The sequence below is a fragment of the Arvicanthis niloticus genome, chromosome 1 (genome assembly GCF_011762505.2).
Source record: "Arvicanthis niloticus isolate mArvNil1 chromosome 1, mArvNil1.pat.X, whole genome shotgun sequence".
Lineage (NCBI taxonomy): Eukaryota > Metazoa > Chordata > Mammalia > Rodentia > Muridae > Arvicanthis > Arvicanthis niloticus.
Genome location: NC_047658.1, coordinates 40,048,677 through 40,071,985, shown reverse-complemented (window position 1 = coordinate 40,071,985; position 23,309 = coordinate 40,048,677). Strand labels below are relative to the sequence as shown.

The window sequence follows — 23,309 nt, the reverse complement described above, 5'->3', positions numbered from 1 at the left end:
CAGCTAAACAACCCACCAAAACGCTAATGCAGAACACCAACTTTCTTGACAACCAGTTCCAAGCCGGAGCCGGAAATCAGGACAAAGCCATGGCTGGGACGCTAGAGGAAGTCGCGCTCTCAGCCAATAAGCGTCTGGCTCTTAAAATGAGTCTTTCAGTCCACCTATCGTGAGACAGCGAGAACTGAAGCGAACTATCGCGACGTCTCGTTCTCCTGGCCCCCTTCTTTCCCGAACCCCACTCCCGTTAGTCAGGCCCGCCTCTCCGCAGGCTCCGCCCCGTAGCCCCGCCCTCCCTCTGTTTTCTGGACTGCCTACCAGCGCAGCCTGAGCCGCTGAGTGTTGGTCAGCGGGCGCCGAGGTGAGTGTCTGGCCTCCAGGCTCACAGGTCGAAGCCGCTGGCTCGGCTCCCGGTGGGGACGCTTCATCCCCGTCGCCACAGAAGCGCCTGGGCCTCTGGGAGAGGGACAGCGGGTTGTCCGGCCTTGGATCCCCACCGCTGGCGTGTCCTCCATGGCCCCTGGTACCAGAGTATCCCGGTATCATCTTCTGGGCTCCCTGCTGCCGAATTCTTATGACTTTAGACTCGAACTAACTCAGGCAAAACCAAGACGTCTGGTAGCTTTTCTCATGGAGAAAACAGCCTTTTTACAGATGCTTGTAATATACAGTTTGTAAGTCTCTAATCTCCAGCGTTAGAAAGCCTTCTTGTGTATTCTGTCAATTCAAGTACTGGAAAGTCAGTCAGGAACGATTCTTTAAAATACTTGTGCTTTAAATGGGGATGTACTTGAGAGATTGTTCTGATTCTACTGAGAAGACTGGTGTTAGACGTTCAGAAAACGGAAGGCACAGCTGTATCTAGTCAATACTGATTACATTATTTACATTAACCGTGGTCAGAGTTTTGAAAAAGTCAGGAAAACTAAAAAGGCTGTATTGCCAATGAGTGCATATTGGAAAACCAAGAGTATCATTGATCTTTGGGAGCTTTTGGATTTCATTTGCATAGGCGTTATTTCCTAGTTTGCTTTTGAAGCAACCAGTGCCAGGTGGAACATTCAGAAAGAGCCATCTGGTTACAGTGGGTGAAGATTTTGGATATGGTTTTGACTTTGCAAAAGGGAAGCCTTCCATGTGTGTAATCTTGGGCTCTCTCATAAGGATGACACACTGGCTACATTTTACGTTTGTAAAAGGCTGCGTTACAGGAAAGGTGGTGCCCAGACTTTGGAGTTAGGACCGCCTGCATTTCGGCTGTGGCAAAGTACCTCACCTGTAAAGTGGATTAATTAATGTCTGCTGTTCTGCTTGGCTGTGAAGATAGATATTTATGACAGAGAGCAAGTTTAAATTGTCTATGAGTGATGTCAATGGGTAGATGAAAAATCAACTTTGGAACAGCTGCTCTGATGTCATCCACTTATTTGCTGTTTGAAAGTTAAAAACATTTTAGATACTGTATTATGCAGGCATGCAGACATGAGGAAAGCAACATCTCTCTGGTCTTAGGATTTTACAGACTCTTGTCTAAAGTGTCAGTAAACAGGTGTGCATATCTATATCTATAGATATATAATGTAAAACAAGTAGTAAAAACTGAACAACTGGATTGCTCTGAAAGAAAGCCAAGGAAATAATTAGTTTGGGATAGGGAGGTGAGTTTTATGTTGAAACCTGCAGGGGAGAGAGACATTTCTAGCGTAAGAGGGGGGCAGCAAGAGTTTGGAGGCGTTTGGTAGCTCCCAGGATTAAGAGAGGTCAGGAACTTGGTGAATGTCATAGAGGAGGCCGGACAGGCAGGTTAGGCCTGATGGTCAAGGGCTCAGGAAACTTCGTAAGACTTGCTTTTCTCAATAAGGAGTTGCTAAAGGGTTTGTTTAGTAAGACGTGCCTGAGAGGAAGAGGTGCAATTATGAGTGCATTTTCAGAGGCCCATTGCTGTGATTGATCTGCTGGGAATGATGAAAGAGGACACGTGGAGGCCAGGAGTACAGTTGGCCAAGGCCAGAGTTGGCAGTGGCCGGTGGGTTTGGCCACTGGAGAGAGATGGCTAGAACTGAGATGTATTTGGAAAGAGGAGCACTAGCCTTGATTGAGGAAGCTGTGATGGAGGGGATGGGATCCTTCCTGACTCCCAGCTGAGCTGCTGTGTGGGTAGAAGGGTGCTTCCCCCACATCTGCTGAGACAGGAAAACCTGGGGAGGTAACTGGTGATGAGCTCTGACAGCTGTCTGGGAAGGTATGACATTGGTCCTGTTGTAAGACCTCGTAACCACTCCCCCTTACTCAGAGCATAATTGTGTGACTTCAGCGATGCTGTAAGACCTCTAAACCACTCCTGCTTACTCAGTGGCTAATTACCCTTCTGGGGTAATTGTTCTAGCTTTGTCTTTCATACAGAAACATTGATGCTGTCAGTGCTGTAGTTCCCTTTTTCTTTATATAAAGACACGTAAGATGTCCAAAGATCAGGTGCCTGGCAATAAAGCGAGGAAGGAAGTAGCTGGAGTAAGTAGGGGAAGTATTAGATTCTTAGGTTGACCTGGGGCTGTTTACTGACCACTTCTTAGAATAAATACTCTTAAGTAAAATGGTAACTGCTGACATCAAGAACTGAGTTTGAAAATGATAGTCATTAACCCCAAAGTTATAAAACTCTGCTCATTGAAAGCCTTCATATGACTATTCAACAAGAATTATTTTCTTAAAATGAATAAAATAATTGAAACTGCTCCCTTTCCTTTTTATGTTTCAATAAAGAACTAGAGGGGATGTCTAGAAAAATTGACTTTTTGAGCTATTTTGTTGTTGTGTACTTTCAGTAATGTCTTCTGGAATCCTGTGCTTCATCATACAGAACCCACACTAGGCCTGGTGTCAGATTCTTGCTTTTAAGTCCTTATGAACCATTCCACCTTTGACAAGGTCTGGAAGCCCTGAGTCTGTTTCGTCATGTTACTGATGAAGCTTGTTCATCCTCACCTGTTAATAGTGAAGTTTGTTCATCTGTATGCCCAGGAAGATGTCAAATGTCGCTTCATTGTCAATTTAACCAACATATTAACTGCTGCATCTACATGAGTTACCTGGGGCCCAGAGATTTATAATGGAATCATACAGGGTTCTTGTTCCCAGTGCAGTATTTTGGACTGATGACTTTTGACTGCTTTCTTTGCTATTTCTGATACTCTGCAAAGCTGTAAAGACAAGGTTAAAAAGATAGAAGAAGTAAAAGTGTGGAATATTTGACACCATTTAGACAGTAGGAAGTAAAGGAATTGAGCTGTTGGTGACATAAGTAGAACTAATAATGTTTGAATGTTCAAGGTAAGTAAAATACAAAATGAAGCAGCTCAAGATGAAAATGGGGCCTACTGTGTTTGTTTTTTTTAACACCCTTTTCTTTGGTCGTGCTGTGCAACTTGTCTCTGGGGTCTGGGGATGCCGAGCAGTTGGTAGAGTGCTTTCCCAGCATGTACAGAACCCTGGGTTTGATCTCAGTTCTGCAGAAACAAAGAGGTGTGTCACACACCTGGAATCCTAGCACTCCTGGAGGCAGAGACGGGAGGATCAGAAATTTAGATCCTTCCTTGGCTACATAGCAAGTTCTTGGCTACCCTAGGGTATGTGAGAAACCTGTCTTTAAAAAACAAAGCCAGAAATTGATCTCAGTTCTCATAGAGTCCTATCTTAAGTCCAAAAGAGTTTTTCCCCAGTAAGGTCTATTTCTAGTAAGTAGTTAAGTATGCCTAATCAGACCACTCTGTTATTTTAATGTCCTAAATATGTGCAAAAATTTTAGTTGTCATAAAAGAAGGTAGAAAGTATATATATGTATATGTATACATATATGTATATATATATGTATTAGTGTTGTCTTCTAGCTCTGTAGGATGACAGGTTTATATGCAATGCTTGTAAGATCCTAATCACTAATTTTTTTTTGCCTTCTTTGTAGAAATGGACCAATTTTGACAAGATGTAGTGCAGCAGCCCTCCTGGTTGGACATGTTCAGTCATGGCATCCGAACTCTGTAAGACGATCTCTGTGGCCAGGCTTGAAAAGCACAAGAATTTGTTCTTAAATTACAGGAATCTGCACCATTTTCCACTGGAGTTACTGAAAGATGAAGGGCTACAGCACCTGGAGAGGCTCTACATGAAAAGGAACTCCCTCACAACCTTGGTAGATATTATATTGCGTTAATACCATTTATAAATGTGGTCCTGATCAAGATCTGTTTTATCCATCCACACTATTTAGATCAAGGAGTTGAATATGCAGCAGTGGAGATATGCATGGGTTCTCAGTAGCTGCACGTTCATTACCAAAGTTCCTGCAGTTAGGCTATAGAATAAATATGCAGGTACGTGAAATTATTCTGATATACCACTGAGAAGATTAGTCTGTCTTCAGTCAGCAAGCACATCTCTTGGGGCCTGGCTTCTGCTGTGTGTTAAAGTGGCCTAGGTGAGACGTAAATAAGGAGAAGGCCAACAAGCCTGACCAAGTTGTAGGCATTAAACAGAGAATGATTTGATGATTACAGTATTAATAGATATTTGCAAAGTTTAAAGAAGCCTTTGTGTGTTTAAAAAAACCAAAACCTTCTTTATGATTGCCTTGTTGAAAATCAGTGAATTTGGCATTGAGATGTCATATGGTTTGGGTCCCACTAAAGTTTGCTGCTGAAGCAACCTTTGATTCACTTTATGTTCTAAGAGTAAGCACAAATTTGTCACTCTAACCTGTTATGTGTAAAATAAACTAAGTTTGGGAAGAGAATTTTGTTCCCACTGCTTATTATAAAATGTCCCCATCTTAAGTGACATTACTTATATAGCCTTTTGTGGTTATCATTTTACCTGGTTGGAATTTTGTGCTTGAATTTGTGACTTGTGTTACTTGCTCTTTCTTTGTAAATGAACCTGTCTATATTTTGAACTTTCCTAAGCATCTGGAAAGTTTGTCATACTAGTTTTATATTTATGGCATGTGTTCTTGGATAATCTGAAACAGGTGGAATGCATTATAACGTGAATCTTTGCTTTATCAGGGAACACATGGTTATGTGTCTTTTTAGGGTTTGACATATTGGTACCTATATGAGGTTGAATACTTAGGGTTTTTTTTTCTAGCTATGTTTTTAAACTTGAAAATGTCTTATCTGCACTTTCATTAGTCCTTTATGAATATATGTATGCTTCTGTATGATGTGAGATCATACTTACCTCAAGTTGTCTAGCCCTTGGGAAGAAGTGGTGTAAGAGATATTTTATCAAGGATAACAGCTCCAATTTGCCCATTTGTATAAAAGTATGCACAGAAGTGTTCAGGAGCAGATTACTGCCTGTCATCAATAGCCTGATGGAAACTAACCTTCGCTTACAAAAGTTAAGCAGTTGGTCTTCTGTAAATTTCTGTCAGTTTTCAGTTTGGGAAACTGCTTTGGTATCTACCACACAATGTAGACGTAATAAAGTGGCTCAGTACACATACCTAATTGAAAATTGTTTTTGTTTGGTGTACAGAGTAAGGATTCCATTAGGACATGTCCATTGCATACCCCTGCCCTGCTCACGTTCCTCTCCCTTTCCTCCTCTCCCCATCTCTATCCACCTTCCCATAGCACAGCATGTGTTCCAGGTTCATGCTCTGCCACCCTTTCAGTCTGTGAAGATTAAATTCGTGCAGGTGTTTGTGATCAAAGTTTTCTCTTAGCAGTTAATGTTGGTGTGTATCAAATTCCTTTGTGAGGTTTATGAGCTATGGGCTGCTGTATATGTCTCATAGGATGCTGAGACTCAGCAGTCATCTCAGAGCTGTTCCAGTCCCTAGCTTGACCAGCTAGGAGACAGGGTTTTAGGTGTTTGCTGGTGTTAAAACGTAGTTCCTGCCTGGGGTTTAAGTTTGTGGAACTTGATCAGCAACTACAAAGCTTCTGTGCTGCTGGCCAGCTCTGTTGGCCATGTAGGCTGACAAGTGCATTATGAATTCATTGGCCTTTTGTTACTTGGAGACCTGCCAGTCACTTGTTTTCATGTCTCATTCTTCCCTGGTACAATTCTTTTTTTTTCCTTCATTGTGTTAAATTTCCTTTTCCACCCCTCACCATGAGAAGCCGCTTCCCCAGAAGTAGTGACTGTGTGCAGCCTCTACCCTTCTCCCTTGTGCACTTCGTGTTATTTGATACAGTGGCTTGTATTTGTAGGATGATAGTGGGTCATGTCTTCAGAATTTGGGGGAATGCCAATATTTAGAACTAAAACAGGAAAAAAGCCCTGTGAACTTAATGGAATAGACCGTTCACTTAAAACCTTTTATTTGCGTTTATTTTATGTTGAATTTATTCCTGTGCCATAAGTTCCTTCTCTGGAGTATCTATCTTTCTCTGTGCAGCCTCCCACTCCAGCTGAAGAACAGTGCTTTCCTGTTCAATGAGGACCTCCTTTCAATGAGGACCATCTCAGTGTGGCAGGGGAGCTCGTGTGTGTGTGTGTGTGTGTGTGTGTCCATACACACACATGGAATTTATTAGAATGGTGTACAGGCTATGATCCAAATAGTTAAACAATGGCTATCTCCCAACAGAAAGGCCAAGAGTTCATTAGTTAAGTCCACAAGACTGGATGTCTCAGCAGTTCTGATATAGGGCTGGAGCACCAGGGGAGTCCTAAGAGCTGCCAGTTTTCAGTTCATGTTGGATTTTGAAGAAATAGGCTCTACCCACCATGGAAAGAATGGCTTAGGGTAGTTGTTCTCAGGCTAGCAAGAGTGAGGGCACACAGACAGAAAACACACAAGCTTCCTCCCATTTTCTTAATGTGGGCTCCCCACAGAAAGTGTGGCCCAGATTTAGGGTAGATCTTCTTATTTTGATTAATAGGATTTAGGGTGGGTCTCCCACCTCAAATAATTCAACCAAGAAAAAATCCTTACAAGTGCACCCAGCTGCTTTTGGTTTTAAATACTTTTCAAATGCAGCCAAGTTGACAGCTAAGACTAGCCATCATATGTGGGTTAATCTAGTCTATGTCTAGCCTTAAGCTTCATGTTACTCTCTTTGTTGCTATAAAACTTCAACACAGTTTTCAGGCCATTAGCCCTGCATCCATCCCACTGCTTGGCCTGGACACACCTGCACACATTCCTCTTATGAAGTGACATCTTTCAGATACTTGGTGAGTCTTTGCATAACCCTGATGACCTGGTCAATTTGAGTGTTCATAAAATGAACACAAGGATTTGCACCTCTGGATTTGCATGATTTTTTGGTAGGGTTTTTTTTTTTTTGAGATGAGAGTAAGTTTTTAGATGGCCATAGACCATGGTGCCTGTCTGCCATTTCTTGCCTGGTTCTGCTGCTCCATGGACACTCTCTCATTGATCTGTGGCTGACAGTGGCCTATCTGGCTTGGGGCTCCAGGTTGTAAGTGCTGCCTTGTCCCTCTGCATGGGGCACTAATGGCTCTGGTAAGGACCAGTGGGCCTGGAGCAAAGATCCTAGGGCCTAGATGCACACACCTATGAGGTCAGTGCCCCTTATGCCAGTGATGATGGAGAACTGTGTTCTTCAGTTTTCCGCCCCCACTCCACAGAAGCTTGGCCAACTTTTTAATGTCAAATATGATAGCTGTCAAAGTCAGAAACATTAAGTGGGCAGCTTTCAAGCTGCAGAGATTACCACTCGTGCTCTTGAATATGAAGTCCAGGGTCCAGGTACTGTGGTGAGGGCCAGCTTGCTTCTGTGTAGACAGTGCCTTCTTACTGTTCCTCATATAGTTGGATGATGAGGGGTTGTCCTTGACCTCTTTTTATAAGTGTACTTACCCTATTCATGCTGGCTCTGTTTTCATAACCTAATCACTTTCTGAAGGACCTAGGCCCTAATACATGCATGATCTTGGGGACAAAGACTTGAGCATGAATTTTAGGTTAGACGCAGCATTCAGACTGCAACACCTTCTACTCCCTTGCTTCTATTTCTATAACTTTGCAGTATTTCTTTGTTTTTCCTTTTTAAATAATAAAAGATTTGTATTTTACATATTTTGCTTTAAATTCCTTTTTGTTTATAATATCTCTAGGTTAGTAGGTAGAAATCTCTTTATGTGTATATACACTTAATGTTTAGGAGGTTCTCAGAGAGATAAAGGGATGAATGCTGGGTCAAAAATTAGATAATTTTATTTTACAATACTTTGCAGTAGTGTTTCATTATATAGTGTTATCTTTTTTTTGTATAGCTAGGAAATTGTCCAACTTTTTTTCAGTATAATATGAGCTGGTTTATGTGGGAACCCAATTATGTAATTAAGGGTGAATACAAGAATAGTTAGGGGAAGCGTAGTAATCCTGTAATATCATTACTCGAGAGGCTGAGATAGTAGGGTCATGCATTTTGGGCCAGCCTTATATAGCAAGATCATACTTCAAACCAAACCAAATTAAACCAAACTAAAACCAGAACTACAAAAGACAAAAGTAGATAGGAAACATTATGATTTGGGGCCCTGAAATTTACTTTAGAAAATATTTTAATTAACTTTCCTGTAAATGCCATAGTTTCTGGCATTAGAATTCTTGGTCCCCAATTGGTGGCCATGGTTGGGGGAGACTTAGGAAGTGAGGCCTTTAGGACTGGGGAAATCTGTCAGTCAGGAAAGTACTTGTTGGACAAGCATGAAGGCCTAAGTTCCCATTGCCAGCACTGATGTAAAAGGTATGAGTGACATGTACCTGTAATTCCAGCACTCTAGGGAGGTGATGATCTAGGAGCTGCAGGCTGCTGCCTGTGCCCTAGACTGCTGCTGTCCAACCCTACTTGCCCTTGGGGGTTGGAGGTGAGGTGGCTCAGAGGCAACGACACAGACTCCAGGAGTAGGTGAGGAATAAGGCATGGAGTTCATCTGAATGCTGTTACAAGCTCCTTTAATACCCTCCACCCACACCCCATTGGTCCCAAGAAAGCATCTCTTCTAAACAGCAGTTCCTGGTTGCCTAATGTTGTCTGTGTTAGCAATCCTTGATCTCTCAGGTAGTCCTCAATTAGGTCCTCCAGCAGAAGATGCCTTTGCATCTGCACGGTCCCTGGTGTTTATGCTGAGTTGTACACTAGCTGAATGAGTCAGCTCCAAGTTCAGTGACAAATCCTCTCAAAAACATATGTTGAAGAGTTTGACCTTGAGGAAGCCTCTGACCTCTACACATGTGAGCACATGTGCCACACATGAACATGTATACACATACATATCACACACAAAATCAGTATCTACTGTAAAGATTTTTAGTATCTTTTTAGAGACTATGAGGAGACACTGTGACTCACTATTGGAGTGGAAATTGACTGGACCTTTTTTTGGTGGTTTAGACCCTGTTTAGTAAAATTGTAATACACAATAGGAAAACAAGCCAGAAACAGGGATATTCATCATAGAGTGGTAATGTGATGAACACTTGTTTTTTTATAAATGTCCATTAATATGTTAAAACTTAACAGCTAACTTCTTTTGAGTCTTTGCCAAGGCATTTGCCTGACAACAAATGCCAAGCTTTGTTCCAAGCAATTTGCATGTGTTATTAGATCCTGAAAACAATGCTTTGATGCAGGCACTGACTATCTTATCCCACACTTATAGATGAATAAAGGCATTGAAAAGGACTCTAGTTGTAGATGACTGGAGAGAGTGAAGGAGTGGGTGGGAGCTGAAGAAGATCTTAAGTGGTGGTAGTGGGAACAGATGGACTAGTGTATCTGATTATTATGGCTTGTGGTTTTAAAGGTTCTAGTCCACTCTGGAGTACAACTGTCCTCTGTGGCTGGGGGGCAACAGTAGAAGGAGTAAGAGAGGAGGAGGAAGGCAGAGACTCAGAACCTTTCAAGTTGACATCCCCTGTGACCTAAAGACTCGCTGTCTCTGGATAGCAGCACCCTGGGAGTCAAGCCTTTAAGGAGGTTTGAGATCCAGCTCTAGCAGATTTTGTTTTTTATCATTAGTCCATCTTTCAGTAGCTTTTATCGTTACTAGGTTACAATAGTTCTTTTATGTTCTGGGTGCTGCATCCTTATCTGCTGTGTGTTTTCTAAATATTTCTTTCAATCTGTACTTTGTCTTTGATTTATAATGTCCTCTTATGTAAAAAAAAGGTCTTAATTATTATGGTCATCTTTTCCCCTGTTGTAGCATTGCTTTTGTATACCATCTGTGAATCCACTGCCAAATCCAATAGTAAGGAGATTTATTCCTTTAAATAATTTGTTTTCATTTTATGCATGTCCGGTTTTGTCTGCAGTTATGCTCTGCACCACATGTATGCAGTACCCATGGTGGCCAGAAGAGGGCATTGGATCCCATGAGACAGGAGTTAGAGATGGTTGTGAGCCAACCTGTGGGTACTGGGAATTGAACCTGGGTCTTCTGGAAGAGCAGCCAGTGTGCTCAGCTGTCAAGCCATCTATCTCTCTAGTCTAGCACCGTATTCTTATGTTTTGTATAAGTAATGATTTTAGCTCCTAAACTAAATAAAGTTGAATTGAGCTCATTCTTGTGTAGTGTGAAGTAAGGATACAAACTATTCTTTTTAATAGAATTCTATAACTGCTCTAAGAGCCAAAACTTGTGACTTCTGTGAGATGTGTTATTAGATGTTAGGTAGCAGCAGGTGCTGAGCCTTGAGTCCTAGCAGCTTACAGCCACTCAGGTATTTCTTATTCCTGATGAATGCAAACAATTGCAGATTATTTGAGCACTCTGGCTTGAGGTGTTTTCCCCCAGCGGTGAACCCTAACAAAGCTGTTGCCATCTTGATGTCACTGCGCAGCAGGTGAGTTCTTTTGAGAGACCAGGAGTTAGACTTCTGGGAGGTAAACAAATAGGGAGAGGGGCCATGGCTAAGTGATAAAGGAAACAGATTTCCAAGATGGCCAGGTTTTCCTTATCCTCCTGATTTAAGACAAAAGCCTGACAGCTTTAAAGAAAGCCTTATAGGCTTTTGTCTCCTGGAAGACCCCTGCTGACAGACTGGCTCAAGGTCTATCAGGACAAGTCACACAGCAGTTGTAGGCCAATCAACCATCATCTCTTTCTTTAAACTGACCAACCCTAAGGGAAAAAAATTCTTCAAAGACTTAAAAAAACCCAACCCTTGAGAAGAGAGTGGAATTTTTGGCTTTGTGAGTGTTCTGTCCACTTTCTAGGGGCCTTTTTCTGTGTCTGTCTGCTGGAAGCCTGTGTTTTTCCCATTAAATGCCTTTCTTTGACTGTTAATTCTGTCTACTTCTGTTTGCAGTGTTTGAGATGTTTCTACCTGGCTCAAGATTTTTCCTGCCATTTAATTCTTTAATTGGCAGGAAAGAAAAACAAACCAACAACAAAACAAATCAAAACCTTGAGCCTGATGAAGATCTCTAGACTGTATCCCATCTGCCCTAGTTCCTGAAGGAGAGGAGTGGGAAGGGCAGTCTCTACCACAGAATGTCACAGATCTGTTGTGGTCTATAAAATACATGAAATACTTGTCCCAAGTTATAAACATGTAAAAGTCTGCACATTTAAGGGGAATTTGAAAGCAACATTTTATGCCAGCTATGCATATGAAAGTTTACTTTTGCATTGGTTATGAAAAAAATTATTGATGTAAATGTTAATGGGATTTCTGTTTTCCATGTACTGAAAATGTGGGATTAGAAAGGAGGGAGTGATACCACAGAGCACCAGTAGGGGTCAGTCCTGTGCTGCTCAGCAGACATAGTTTCTTAAGTACCAGTAGGGGTCAGTCACGGCCTGCTCAGCAGACATAGTTTCTTGGGCACCAGTAGGGGTCAGTCATGGCCTGCTCAACAGATACTGTTTTCTAGGTTGTTTGAGAGATGTATTTACTTACTTTGTATTTTCAAAAGGCAGTGTTCTCATGAACTACCATCTTCTCAAAAGTTAGTATGGGTTTTTCAATATAAATACAACGTGTTTAACTTGTCAATAAGTTCATACTGATGCCTGTCAGTAGCAGAAGTATGGTTTCAGTGTTTTATATATAGCTCTAACTCAAAACACCAAAACTAAAAGCAAAGCGGTTTATCATAGAATGCTATCTGATAGAGTCAAGTAAGCAGAGAGTCATGTAAGCCAACCAGATACAATGTTGATACTCCAGCAGATGAAATGCAGTGAGGGTCTGAGGGTTCTTCCCTGCCCTGGTCTTTGCTTTAATGGGAGCATTGCTGATTGAGCCCACTGCCTTACCGTTCTCTAGTTTTGCTAGGTATGCCCATAAATGGAAGCGTGTGTTGTTACTAGGAAAGATACCAATACTAAAAGGCTATTGCAGGGATTTGACTAGATCCACTTGTGACATCTGAGAATTTAGTCTGAATGCATACTGAGTGAGGGTTCACAGCTTGTACCACTGAAATGTCTAAGTAGTTCTGTCAACAGTGAGAACTCAAAACTTCAGTCGTTTCACAATATCTATGTTCAGTTATGCAGCTTGTGACAAAAGGGCATGGCTGTATGTATATTAACAGTTGGAATGTATTTGTATGCATGAATGAAATTGTTGTTTTCTTATCTAAAATAAGACCAGTAGATTTTCAGTCTCTTTAGGGTTTCAAAAAACCTATGCCCTAGAATAAAATATAACATCTCTTTTCATGGTGGCCTGTCTTTCCCACCTCCCAAACTAGGCCATGCTTCCTGAGGCTGTACAATCTTTCCAAAGAGTACCACCGTTCAGGGACCAAATGTTTAAGCCTGAGTCTGTAGTAATGTTTTACATTAAAATATAACAGTCCTTGCTACTTTGTGTAAAACTATCTTTATACTTGATTTCACTTGGTTTAGTTTTTAAATTTACATACACTTGTGGGAGTATGTGCATGTGTGTGTACAGAAGTCCAAGGAGCCCAGAAGAGGGCATCAGAGCTCCTGGAGCTAGAGTTACAGGCGGTTATAACATAGGTTCCAAGCCGACATAGGTTCAAGAGCAGAATGTGTTTCGTGTTAACTTCCTGTTGCTGTGATAGACAGCTGCTGGAGCAGCACTGAGGACTCATGTCTTGAGCTACAAGAAGGAATCCCAGAGCCAACTAGGAATGACAAATGGCTTTGAAACCCGAGCTTTGCCTCCTGTGACATACTTCCTCCAGCATGCCACACCTAAACCTACCCAGACAGTGGCACCAACTGTGGAGGGACACCCCATTCAAACCATCACACATTCTTAAGGCTGGCCCGGCCCCCAAGCACAGTCACTTTTATAGCAGGGTTTACAAAACCCACTATGTTTTTAGAACTACTGGTAAGGCATTACCGGTCAATAGATGATTTTCTAAACATCCCCTTTCCTTCCCCCTTTGCACATGTTACTTCCTGTGTCCTGAAGGTGGACCAGAACTACCCCACCTTTCCACCTCATGCCAATCTCGTATTTGTCTTTAAGAACCCATGCCAGACATGTTTTTGTTTTTGTTTTCTGAAAGCCATTTCTGGTCTGTCATTGAAACTAGCTTAGTTTTTGGTGTTTGGGGGATGGGGAATGAAAAAAAGCATGTGTTCTTTCAGTTTTCATAGTGTACATCTTCATGTACTTGTAAATCTGAACCATGTTATATACACAGTTACTTACAGAAACAACCCTCCTCCCACCCCACTCTTTTCAACCGGTGAGTAGAATTGTAGAAGTTTTCCCCTGGAAAAGGACACCACTCCACCCCAGGCACATGTCATCTATTTCATCAGCCTGCCATCCCCTCTTAAGATGCCACCCTCAGGCCTAAAAATGTTGGATCACAGTCCTAGGTTTCTATTCATCCTCAACCTTCTTTGTCTCAGAGCATGGAAACCCCAGAGATCTGCCTCTCTTTAGCAGCAGGGGATGGGGGAGTCAAGGGTTGGGGGCTGTCAGTATGAGGCCACTGTAACAGAGCACAGGGGATGGGGGAAATGAGGGACCTTTTCACAGGGGTTACCTAAGACTGTTGGAAAACAGATGTTTATGTTATGATTCATAACAGTAGCAAAATCAGTTATGAAGTAGCAACAAAAATAAGTTGTTGGGGTCACCACAACATGAGGAACTGTATTAAAGGGTCACAGCATTAGGAGGGTTCAGGACAAATGTGATAGGGATGTTGATTTTAACTGTTTCTATACTAAGTGTCTTGTGGTTGGTGTGAGAATGAATCCCAAACATGCTAGTTATTATTTTCACGTTCTCAAAATTTACATCTCAAGAAGTTATTCTGTTGTGCTTAAGGTATTAAAAATGTTCATACTTTTTTAAAGATAAAATTTAATTCTGAGTTTTTGATTTTCAGCCAGAAAACCTTGCTCAGAAGCTTCCAAACCTTGTGGAACTGTGAGTGTGTTTATTCATTTTTTGTTTTAAAAATAAGAGTGGGAACTTTAAGTAATTTGAAATAGTGGGACATATAATTTCAATATATTCATCTGTTACTTTTGGGTGTGGTTGACATGCTGCTGCTATGGGTAGATTGGAGGCGTTGCTAACCCCTGTGGTGTGTTAGAGCCTTTAATATGTTGAAATAGCTCAGCTCAGACAATGAAGATGCTCTGGGTAGAGCCTGTTTGTGATCTTCCAGGAATGCATGCTCCTGGGAGAATCCCTACTCTTAATATTCCTATGTCAAACTGGATGCAGGCTCCCTGAGGGCACAGAGTGATGCCTGAAAACCTTGGCCCTTCCTCCCTGTCTCAGTAGTTTCAGTTCTTTTGAAGATTACCTTCATAATGCTACAAAACTTACCTTTTTGTTTCTGTTTTTTGAGGTGTTGTGAGCCTTCTGTTTGCATGATAGGGAGGGCAGTGTTTCCCCTCTAGACTCAGGACCTCTCCGTGCTTTTGTCAATTATGTTTAATGTTTTGTAGTGAATGTGTATATATGTATGTAGTGGTAGATAGCTAAAAGTCCGCTTTGTGCTCCCTGTGAGTGTGCCTGCGGCTCTGCACCCGTCCAAGAGCTCTGGATTCACAAATGAAACACACACACACACACACACACACACACACACACACACACACACACACGCAACCTGGCTAATCATGAGCTGACCACTGATCAGCTGCTCTAGACTTCCTGTGTGCAGACTTAGCACAGACTGTTAGTGGTCAGCTCATGATTAGACTTACTGAGGCTGATTGTTCAATCCCCTAGCCTGAGTCTCTGTGTGGGTGGGAGACACACCTTGGCCTCTCCATTGTCAGCCACATGACTCTGCTCTAGCCTTCACTTCTTGCTTATGTAGGACTTGAGCTCAGCAGTGTGAGAACCCAAGACGTTCTCAGATCTTAAGTTGCTCATTCTCTGATCTCTGAACCTGTATGCATCCCACATGTGCCAGTGGTCTGCTGGGTTGCCAAAGCCCTCATGGGCACTCCCTACTAGTGTTTCCTTTAAGTTTCTGGTCTGTGTGTTAGTTGTTATAGTTGTCTTCTACTGCCTAACAAAGCCGTGAGATTAAAAGGTTGTAATTTCTTTCAGTTTAGTACTGGAGATAGGATATTTCTTTTTCTTTCTTTCTTTCTTTCTTTCTTTTTTAATTTATACTAGGAATGTTGGAATTAACCTTGTCTATCTTAATTTTTTGTGTGTGTATAATATATATATTACACACATACATATATATTATAAACATACAAAATATATATGCATGTACACACATACATATATACATATGTACACACACATACACACACAAAGAGAGAGAGAGAACGCTTTACCAGTCAAGTCTTTCATGTAACTGAGAACAGTGGAGAGTGATTCTTTGGGACTATGGCTTGGAAAGCCTTCTTTCTTGCCCACCTTCATCCAGGTGTCTGCTTTTCAGTTTGCTTGTGAACTCTTGGCTTTCCTTAATTCTGAAGAACTGAGCAGTGGGATGTGGGACTAGCACACATGCAAACACAGGAGAGCTCATGGCCCACCATCTGACAGTCACCAGAGTTCTTCTTTCTAGATCTTCCCTTATCACCACAGGCCTTGGGCTAATTTCCATAGTTTTATGTATGCTGCTTCTGAACAATTTTTACAGTATTGTCAGTGATTCTGTGGAAGGGAAATTCTTTATCAGTTTACACTTCCTTGGTGTATTCTAACTCTCACCCACAGCGGGAACTTAACAAAGCCTAGGTTGGCCTCAGACCTGCTGTGTAGGCAAGAATGACCTTAAACTCCGAAACCTTCTGCCTCTACCTGCCAGGTGTTGCGATTACAGGCACCACCACACACAGCTTATTAGTTACTGTTCAAGCTGCTGTCAAAGTGCCAGACAGGAGCAACTTATGGCATGTTTTTCAACCTTCCTTAATGCTGGTGTGACCCTTCAGTACAGTTTTTCATGTTCTGGTGACCCCATCCATAAAATTATTTTTGGTGCTACTTTACAACTGTAATTTTGCTACTGTCAATGAATTTTAGTGTAAATATTTTTGGAGATTTGCCAAATACTGATTTGTAATGTAGATATTTTGGAGGTTTGTCAAAGGGGTGGTGACCCCACAGATTAAGAACCACTGACTGAGGGGAAGAGAGCTTTACTTTGGTTCCCAGTTCAGAGGAATTTCAGTGAGCAACTGGGAAGGGGAGAAGGCTAGCTCTGCACTGGAGCTGGCAGAGGCAGCTCTCACACAGTGCAGGCAGGAGGCAGAGAAAGGAAGACAAGACCTTTAGTCAGACTACCGCCTTTGCCCAGCCCCAGCCCATGAGATGGCACCACTCATTCAAAGCATGTCTTTCTTCTCTGTTAACTCTCATTGGAAATGCCCTCACAGGCACATCAGGAGGCATGCTGCAGTCTCTAGGGGATTCTTAGGTGAAATTGACTGTGAAGATTAGCCATCTCACCCAGCAGTGCCTCCCTCCTCAGTGCTGTCACTGTTTTTCATCCCAGCCGTTCTAATGTGACCATGGTCTCTCAGTGTGGCTTCCCTTGTGTGTCTCTAGTGGCTGGTGATGCTGAGCCTCTTCATGTACTTGTCTGTCATCGGTGTCTTACGTCAGTTTTTATGCGTAGGTTTTAATGGTTCCTGATGTAGTCTACAAAGTTGTCTTGTCTGGTGTTACATGTACTTCTTCTTCTAAGACAGCTCATCTCTTCATCCTCCTTCTGTTCTTTTGCACAGTAAAGTCAGCTTCAGTGAACTTGAGTGCGTTTGTTTTGCTCATATGTATGATGCTTTGGAGATTTCAAGTGGAGAAGCCTGAGACTCAGTGGTTTTCTTTTCCTTCCCTAAAAGTCATGCTTTTGTTGTCATAGTCCCTCCTGCGGTTTTCAGTGTTTCTCCCAGGATTAGGGATCTTGGTTGTTGGTATGTCTGTCTTTCAGCATTTGGAGGCACTCATTCCCTCTGGCTTGCCGTTCATCAGGACATGTCTCTTGCTCTCCTATTTATTTCTTTGTATATAAGGTAGATTTTTTTTGTCCTCTTGATCTAGTCTGAGGAGTTTCCTTTTAAAATGAATTTATTTTTGTGGTGATGGTCCTGGGATGGCAGTCAGGACTCTGTGCTGAGGAAGTACTCTGCCTTCATGGAGCTGCCGCTCAGTCCCAGGAGCCTCCAGCTTTTCATACCACTTTGTTGGAATTTGATCTCCTAAGATTCTGGGGTTTATTGTCTTCTTTGGATAACTCCAGACATTGTTGCAGCTCATGTTTTTATCCCTCTGCTTGGTCTTTGGCCCTGACCCTTGAGACTCTTGCCTGCTCATCAGATGGTCAAATATATCCCATAATGGGCAGGACAGTTTTTTTCAATGCTTTCTTGTGCTTCAGTTTTGATAAACTATATTTTTCTGTCCTTGAGGTCAGTTACTATGTTAATTCCATCCAGTGATTTTGTATATTATATATTTTCATTTTATATATAGATATCTTTGATCTCTACACATTTCATTTTTGTAGTTCTTAAAATGTTCATAATTTTCATTTAACTACCTGATTACAATCATTATGATTATTTAAATGTCCTTATTTGCTAATCATTTGCTTAGTGGGTTTATTTGTATTGATTTTTTTCTTCCAGTTTGGGGTTGTTTTCCTCACTGAATGGTGAGTTTTATAAATCTTCCATAGTAATGTATTTTCTTTTTGGTTTTGCTGTTTTGCTGTTTGCTGACATTTGTGTTTGGTTCTTGTATGGCTTGCTTAGAATAGGCGCAATCTCATATCTAAGGATCTGAGAGGTTATCCCTCTTGCAAAGGCCTCAACTCTCTAGGGTCTCTGTGAATGGCCTGGGTAAAGGCAGGGTTTGGCTGTGTGCTTGAATGTATGCCTCTCGTCCAGAGAGCTTTGTGTGCTATGCATTTTATTGAATTTAGCAAAGAGGAGCTCTTTTAAGTTTTTGGAGTTGTATTGGGGGGTGGGGCGTAATTCCATTCTCTCCTGAAGTCTTAGTCTTTCCCTTTGACTGCTAACTGCCTCAGTCCTGTTAAAGGCCCCATAACCTAGGAATTCTCTTCTTATGCCATAGCTCAGAATCTCCCTACAGATATACAGAGAGTTAGGAGATGATGTAGCTTTCCTTGCTAGTTCCATTTTTTTTTTTTTAAGGAAGCATAGTCTTCGTCACCTGCTGTCACTGTCTGAAAATAGTTGTTTTGTAGATCCCATCTGTTTTCCCTTGTTTATAGCAGGCAGGTCAGTCTGGTCCTTGTTACTCATTATGTCTAGAAGTGGAAGTCCTGTTCCTTCAATTAAGAAGATAGCTTTTTACTGTAGAATATGTTTCATAGTTACAGGGCAGTTGTAAAGATAGCACAGAGTGTTCTGGTATACCCCTCACCCAGTTTCCCCTGTGGTTAACATGAGTTCAGTGGGACATTTGTCAACACTAAGAAATTGACGTTAACATATTGAGTAAAACTTTGTTTCAATTTATTAAAAAATAAGACAAAAAAGACGAAGCCATTTGCCAAAGTGACTGTACCCTTAAGTGGTATTTGTGCTAACATGAATTTCATTTTCTGCAGTATTTCAGCAAATTGTGATGAAAGCTAGCTACTTTGAAACATCAGGATTTCAGTTATTCTGGATTTTTTTTAAATGATAAAATTGAAGATCCCAAGCCTGTGGTCACAATGACTCACAGTACCCAACAGCAGGCATGTTCACTGGCCTTTCAGTGTATCCTCACAACACATCTGAGAGCTCCATGCCTCTGTCCTCTAGTCCCCCAGTCACAGGCCAACATGCTCTTTTGTGACTATAAATGAGGAGACTGAGGGTGTTGGTAATGCTTCCATGGTCATGTGACTATGAATGTGCAGTAAAGACAATGGGGTGCTCTGATAGACCTGTCACTCAGTTATTAAGTAGGTACTAGCTCCCTGTACCATGTAGATTCTCAGTTGGCTGTGTCCTAAAATTATTTGTGGAATTGGGATTGCATTGTACTTAGTGCACAGATGATCTTTGGAGACCCTGCTAGTTCCAGTGTGTAGTTAGGGTCAGAGAAGCACTGTAGTGCTATACAGCATCTTTATTATAACATAGACATATTAGTGTATTAAAATGTGTTGTTAAGTTTCAGTCATAATAGTGCGTACTCTAGTACATATTTTGACTTGGACATTTTCATAGGTAAAACTCCAGACAAGTATTTTATTGAAGTAGTTTTTAATCAGCACTGCTTCTATTTTTATGTGATGGCATCTGTTTTTTTTTTTCTGTGCAATAAATACATATTTACATACTGTAGTGAGTCTGCCTGCACATTTATTTACAGTCTTTTGGCACAAATGACATTTATCAAGAATGCTTCCCAAAGTATTGAGTTCAAAATGTGTAATCAATTCATGTGCACAAAGCGAAGAATGAGGTCTGTTTTAGAGCGCACACGTGGTTAAATTGTGTCACATGGTTATCCAGTGAAGGCTTGCTGTCTGGCAAACACAGAGGCCAGTCCTATGACAGTGACTTTTGCCAGGAGAAAAGGCTTTGTTGTTGGACCAACTGCAAGAAGACCAGGAGCTCTAGAGTCGGGTCTCTCGTCTGTCAGTTAGTGCCGATGTGGGAGCATGGAAGGAAGGAGGGGAAATGCTTGTTGGCCAGTGGCATGACAGGGGTGCTTGTTTTCTTCCTTGGCTGTGGACTTTATTGTGTTCCCCTGAGGATTTGGAGCGTGTGATCTGGTCAGGCAACCTGGTTGCTTCTCTTCATAGCAACGTTTGAAAAACTAGTATCAAACCTTAAGAGTCATTAGTGAAAAGCCCTTAGGTATTTCCTGGAGGAAAAAGTCTCACATCTGAGTGTGTCTGGTCTTAGCCGATTTCAAAACCCACAGGTTAATGAATCCTCTACAACACTGGTTTAATTCAGCATAGAAAAGCCTTCACAAATTTTTTGCTTTTATCATTCTGTACTTACTGACATTTTAACATTCACTAAAGATAGTCAAAATGCAAAAGAAAATCTCTTAAGTTATATTTTAAAGTACTTTGGGAATTTATTTTTATCAATAATAAATTGGCTCGTTTAAAAATCAAGTGTTCTAAAATCAAGTTGTCTACCTTACAAGAAAATAAGTCTTATTACTGATTTTATTTTTACTGTATGATCTCTGGCAGTCACAGCATTTGGCTCTGAATATGTGGTTTCAGATGGTACCTGGAGTCTCCACCAGAGTGTGCCAAAGATGCTTCAGTGGGAAAGTGTTGCTGGCTTAGACTAGCCTGGACTTGCAGGTCTTTTTAAAGAAGACTTCTGTTGCTGAGAAGTCAAATATCTGTGCCTTGGCATCTGAGCATTTCTACGGACACATTAGCGAACATTTAATCTCTATTCTTGAGTTACAGTAAGCATGCCAGCTAGAGATATCTTTAAGAGTTTTGAAGATTATTTTGTCTGAGTGTTTTTCCTGCAAGTATGTATGTGCCCCATATGCATACCTAGTGCCTGTGTAGTGAAGAAAAGGGGTGTTTGTTTTCTGGAATTGGAATTACAGATGGTTAGGAGCCACCAAGTGGGTGCTGGGACCCTGTAAGAACAAGTGTTCTTAATGGCTGACTGAGCTAGTTAAACTTACCTTATTCCACTTTTACTGTTTACAAACTAAAACTGATATCTCCTTTTATACAATAGATATTGATTTTTCTTTACACAATAAATTTGTTTCTGAAAACTTCAATTATTTAAATGAACTGGAGGTAATTAATTTATTTCTGAAAACTTCAATTATTTAAATGAACTGGAGGTACTAGTAATTTCTTTTAAAGGTTTGTTTATGACTATATTCACAGTGTTCTGCCTGCATGTATACCTGCACACCAAAAGAGGACCCTACGTTTAATTAATGGTGGTTATAAAACATTACATGGTGTTGCTGAGAATTGAACTGGGAACCTCTGGAAAAGCAGCTTGTACTCTTAACCTCAGAGCCATCTCTCCAGCCTATAAAACTAGTAATTTTTTCATGAGGTTAAATGCCATATGATTTTTTATATTAATGATTTTAAAATGACTAAACCAGAAAATAGATTTAATATTTGTGATTTAACATATTATTCTCAAAGTATTAGCTGTTGTTATGTCTGTGTGTTTGGGGAAGTTTTGCTTAGATTTGCTTAGATTTGATAAGTTTTCAAACAGAGCTTGTATTAACTGGTTATCTGACAAAATATTGAATAACAACTTTCTCCCCTTTTGTCACAGGTACCTTCACTCAAACAACATAGTTGTGGTTCCAGAAGGTAAGCGCACTTACAATTCTTAGTTTGAAAACAGTGTCATTTATATTTTGCTTTTTGAGCAGATGAGCCTCGGACCCTGTCTCTTCATCTCTAGCTTCTTAAACCTATTTTGATTGGTGAGTTAGGGAATTTTAATCTAAAGGACTTTCAATTTATTTGCTTTAAAATGTAAGTCCAGTTAAGAAAAATTAAATGGAGGAGTCTAAAGACATTAAATGGCCAGGAGAATTACTGGACACACTACTATCGAGGAAATAGTGAAATAAGTGCTGTGTGCAGTTAACTAAGAATTTAGTTACATATAAAATAATGTATCCTTTTTATTTTAAAGATTTTTTAAAATTTATTTTATGTGAGCACACTATCGCTGTCTTCAGACACACCAGATGAGGTCATCAGATCCCATTACAGATGGTTGTAAGCCTCCACATGGTTAGTGGGAATTGAACTCAGTACCTCTGGAAGAACAATCAGTGCTCTTAACCACTAAGCCATCTCTCCAGCCCCCAAATAATATATTCTTTAAAAGTTTTGTGTGTGGGGGGGGAGAGGGTGGCAGAGGTGCAGAGGACCATTTTGTAACTTGTTCCTCAGATTTTTTTTTTTTTTTTTTTTTTTTTTTTTTTTTTTGGGAAATCTCCCCCTGGGCTGGAACTCGCCAAGTTGGTCAGCCCTGGGCCCTGCCCCTGCATCTCTAGCTCTGGGTTACAAGCATGTGCTGCTGGAGCTTTGTAAACCTGGGGGTCTGGGGACTGAGCTCAGGTGTCCTTGCTGGCAGGACAAGCACTTAAGCAGCTGAGCCACTCTGCTGGCCTCAAACTCTACTCTCCTGCCTCAACTTTCCAGGACTACCCCAGCTGGGTTCATCTTTGAATTCTTTCTTTAGTCACACACTCCCCTGTTGCTTTAACAATTTTACTTGTTCTTCAGTTATTTTTATCTCAAGGTAGAAATACTGTCCACTTTCACAACTTTGTTTTCAAGTCATGTGAGTGAGAGTCAAGAGTGAAGCGGTTACCTAGGAACACCGAGTCACGCTCATTCTGCCTCTCCCTTTTCTCTCTGAAGCCATTGGGTCCCTTGTGAAGCTCCAGTGTCTGGATCTCAGTGACAATGCCTTAGAGATCGTTTGCCCAGAAATCGGCCGTCTGAGAGCATTGCGTCATCTTCGATTAGCTAATAACCAACTACAATTCCTACCTCCAGGTAATCCCTGTCTGTATAGTTTCTTATGTGTCAGGAATCTGTTTTTAGTAGCGTGCACACCAGCAGCAGGTGTTTGAATGTATTTGCAAGTATCTGTTTAAGGATGAAACACAGGACTGTAGGTGAGACCTGACCAAGCCTTCTCCTGGTGTAAATGTAAGCAGATGGAGTCTGTTTGGGGCCACTGCGGGTGCATTATGATGAGTGTCCGCTCATCACTCTTCTTATTGCTGGCCAAGGTTTGCGTGAAGAGCTCTGAATTTCACATCAAAGAATGTGAGTGAATTCAGATGCTTAAGGTGTCTCTTTGTAAAAATGGTATTAATTAAGAAGTTAAATAATATTTAACCTCATACAGTGAGTCACTACTTTCAACTATATTCAATGCAGAGACTT

At 41.2% G+C, this 23,309-nt stretch overlaps 1 protein-coding gene across 8 annotated transcripts in view; it reads left to right on the top strand.

The window, feature by feature from the left end:
- The first annotated feature begins 224 nt into the window (after positions 1 to 224).
- Positions 225 to 23,309, top strand: part of Lrrc28 (leucine rich repeat containing 28) — a 121,342-nt gene continuing 98,257 nt past the window's right edge. For 6 of the 8 annotated variants that reach the window (XM_076935672.1, XM_076935664.1, XM_076935661.1 and 3 more), the window contains exons 1-5: positions 225 to 361; positions 3,962 to 4,189; positions 14,319 to 14,359; positions 21,670 to 21,707; positions 22,776 to 22,913. In XM_076935672.1, the coding sequence (XP_076791787.1) occupies positions 4,022 to 4,189; positions 14,319 to 14,359; positions 21,670 to 21,707; positions 22,776 to 22,913 (385 nt within the window). In that variant the 5' untranslated portion in view covers positions 225 to 361; positions 3,962 to 4,021. Of the gene's footprint in view, positions 362 to 383; positions 540 to 651; positions 675 to 3,961; positions 4,190 to 14,318; positions 14,360 to 21,669; positions 21,708 to 22,775; positions 22,914 to 23,309 lie in introns of those variants that run through there. The other 2 variants (XM_076935637.1, XM_076935642.1) reach the window with 2 other exon arrangements.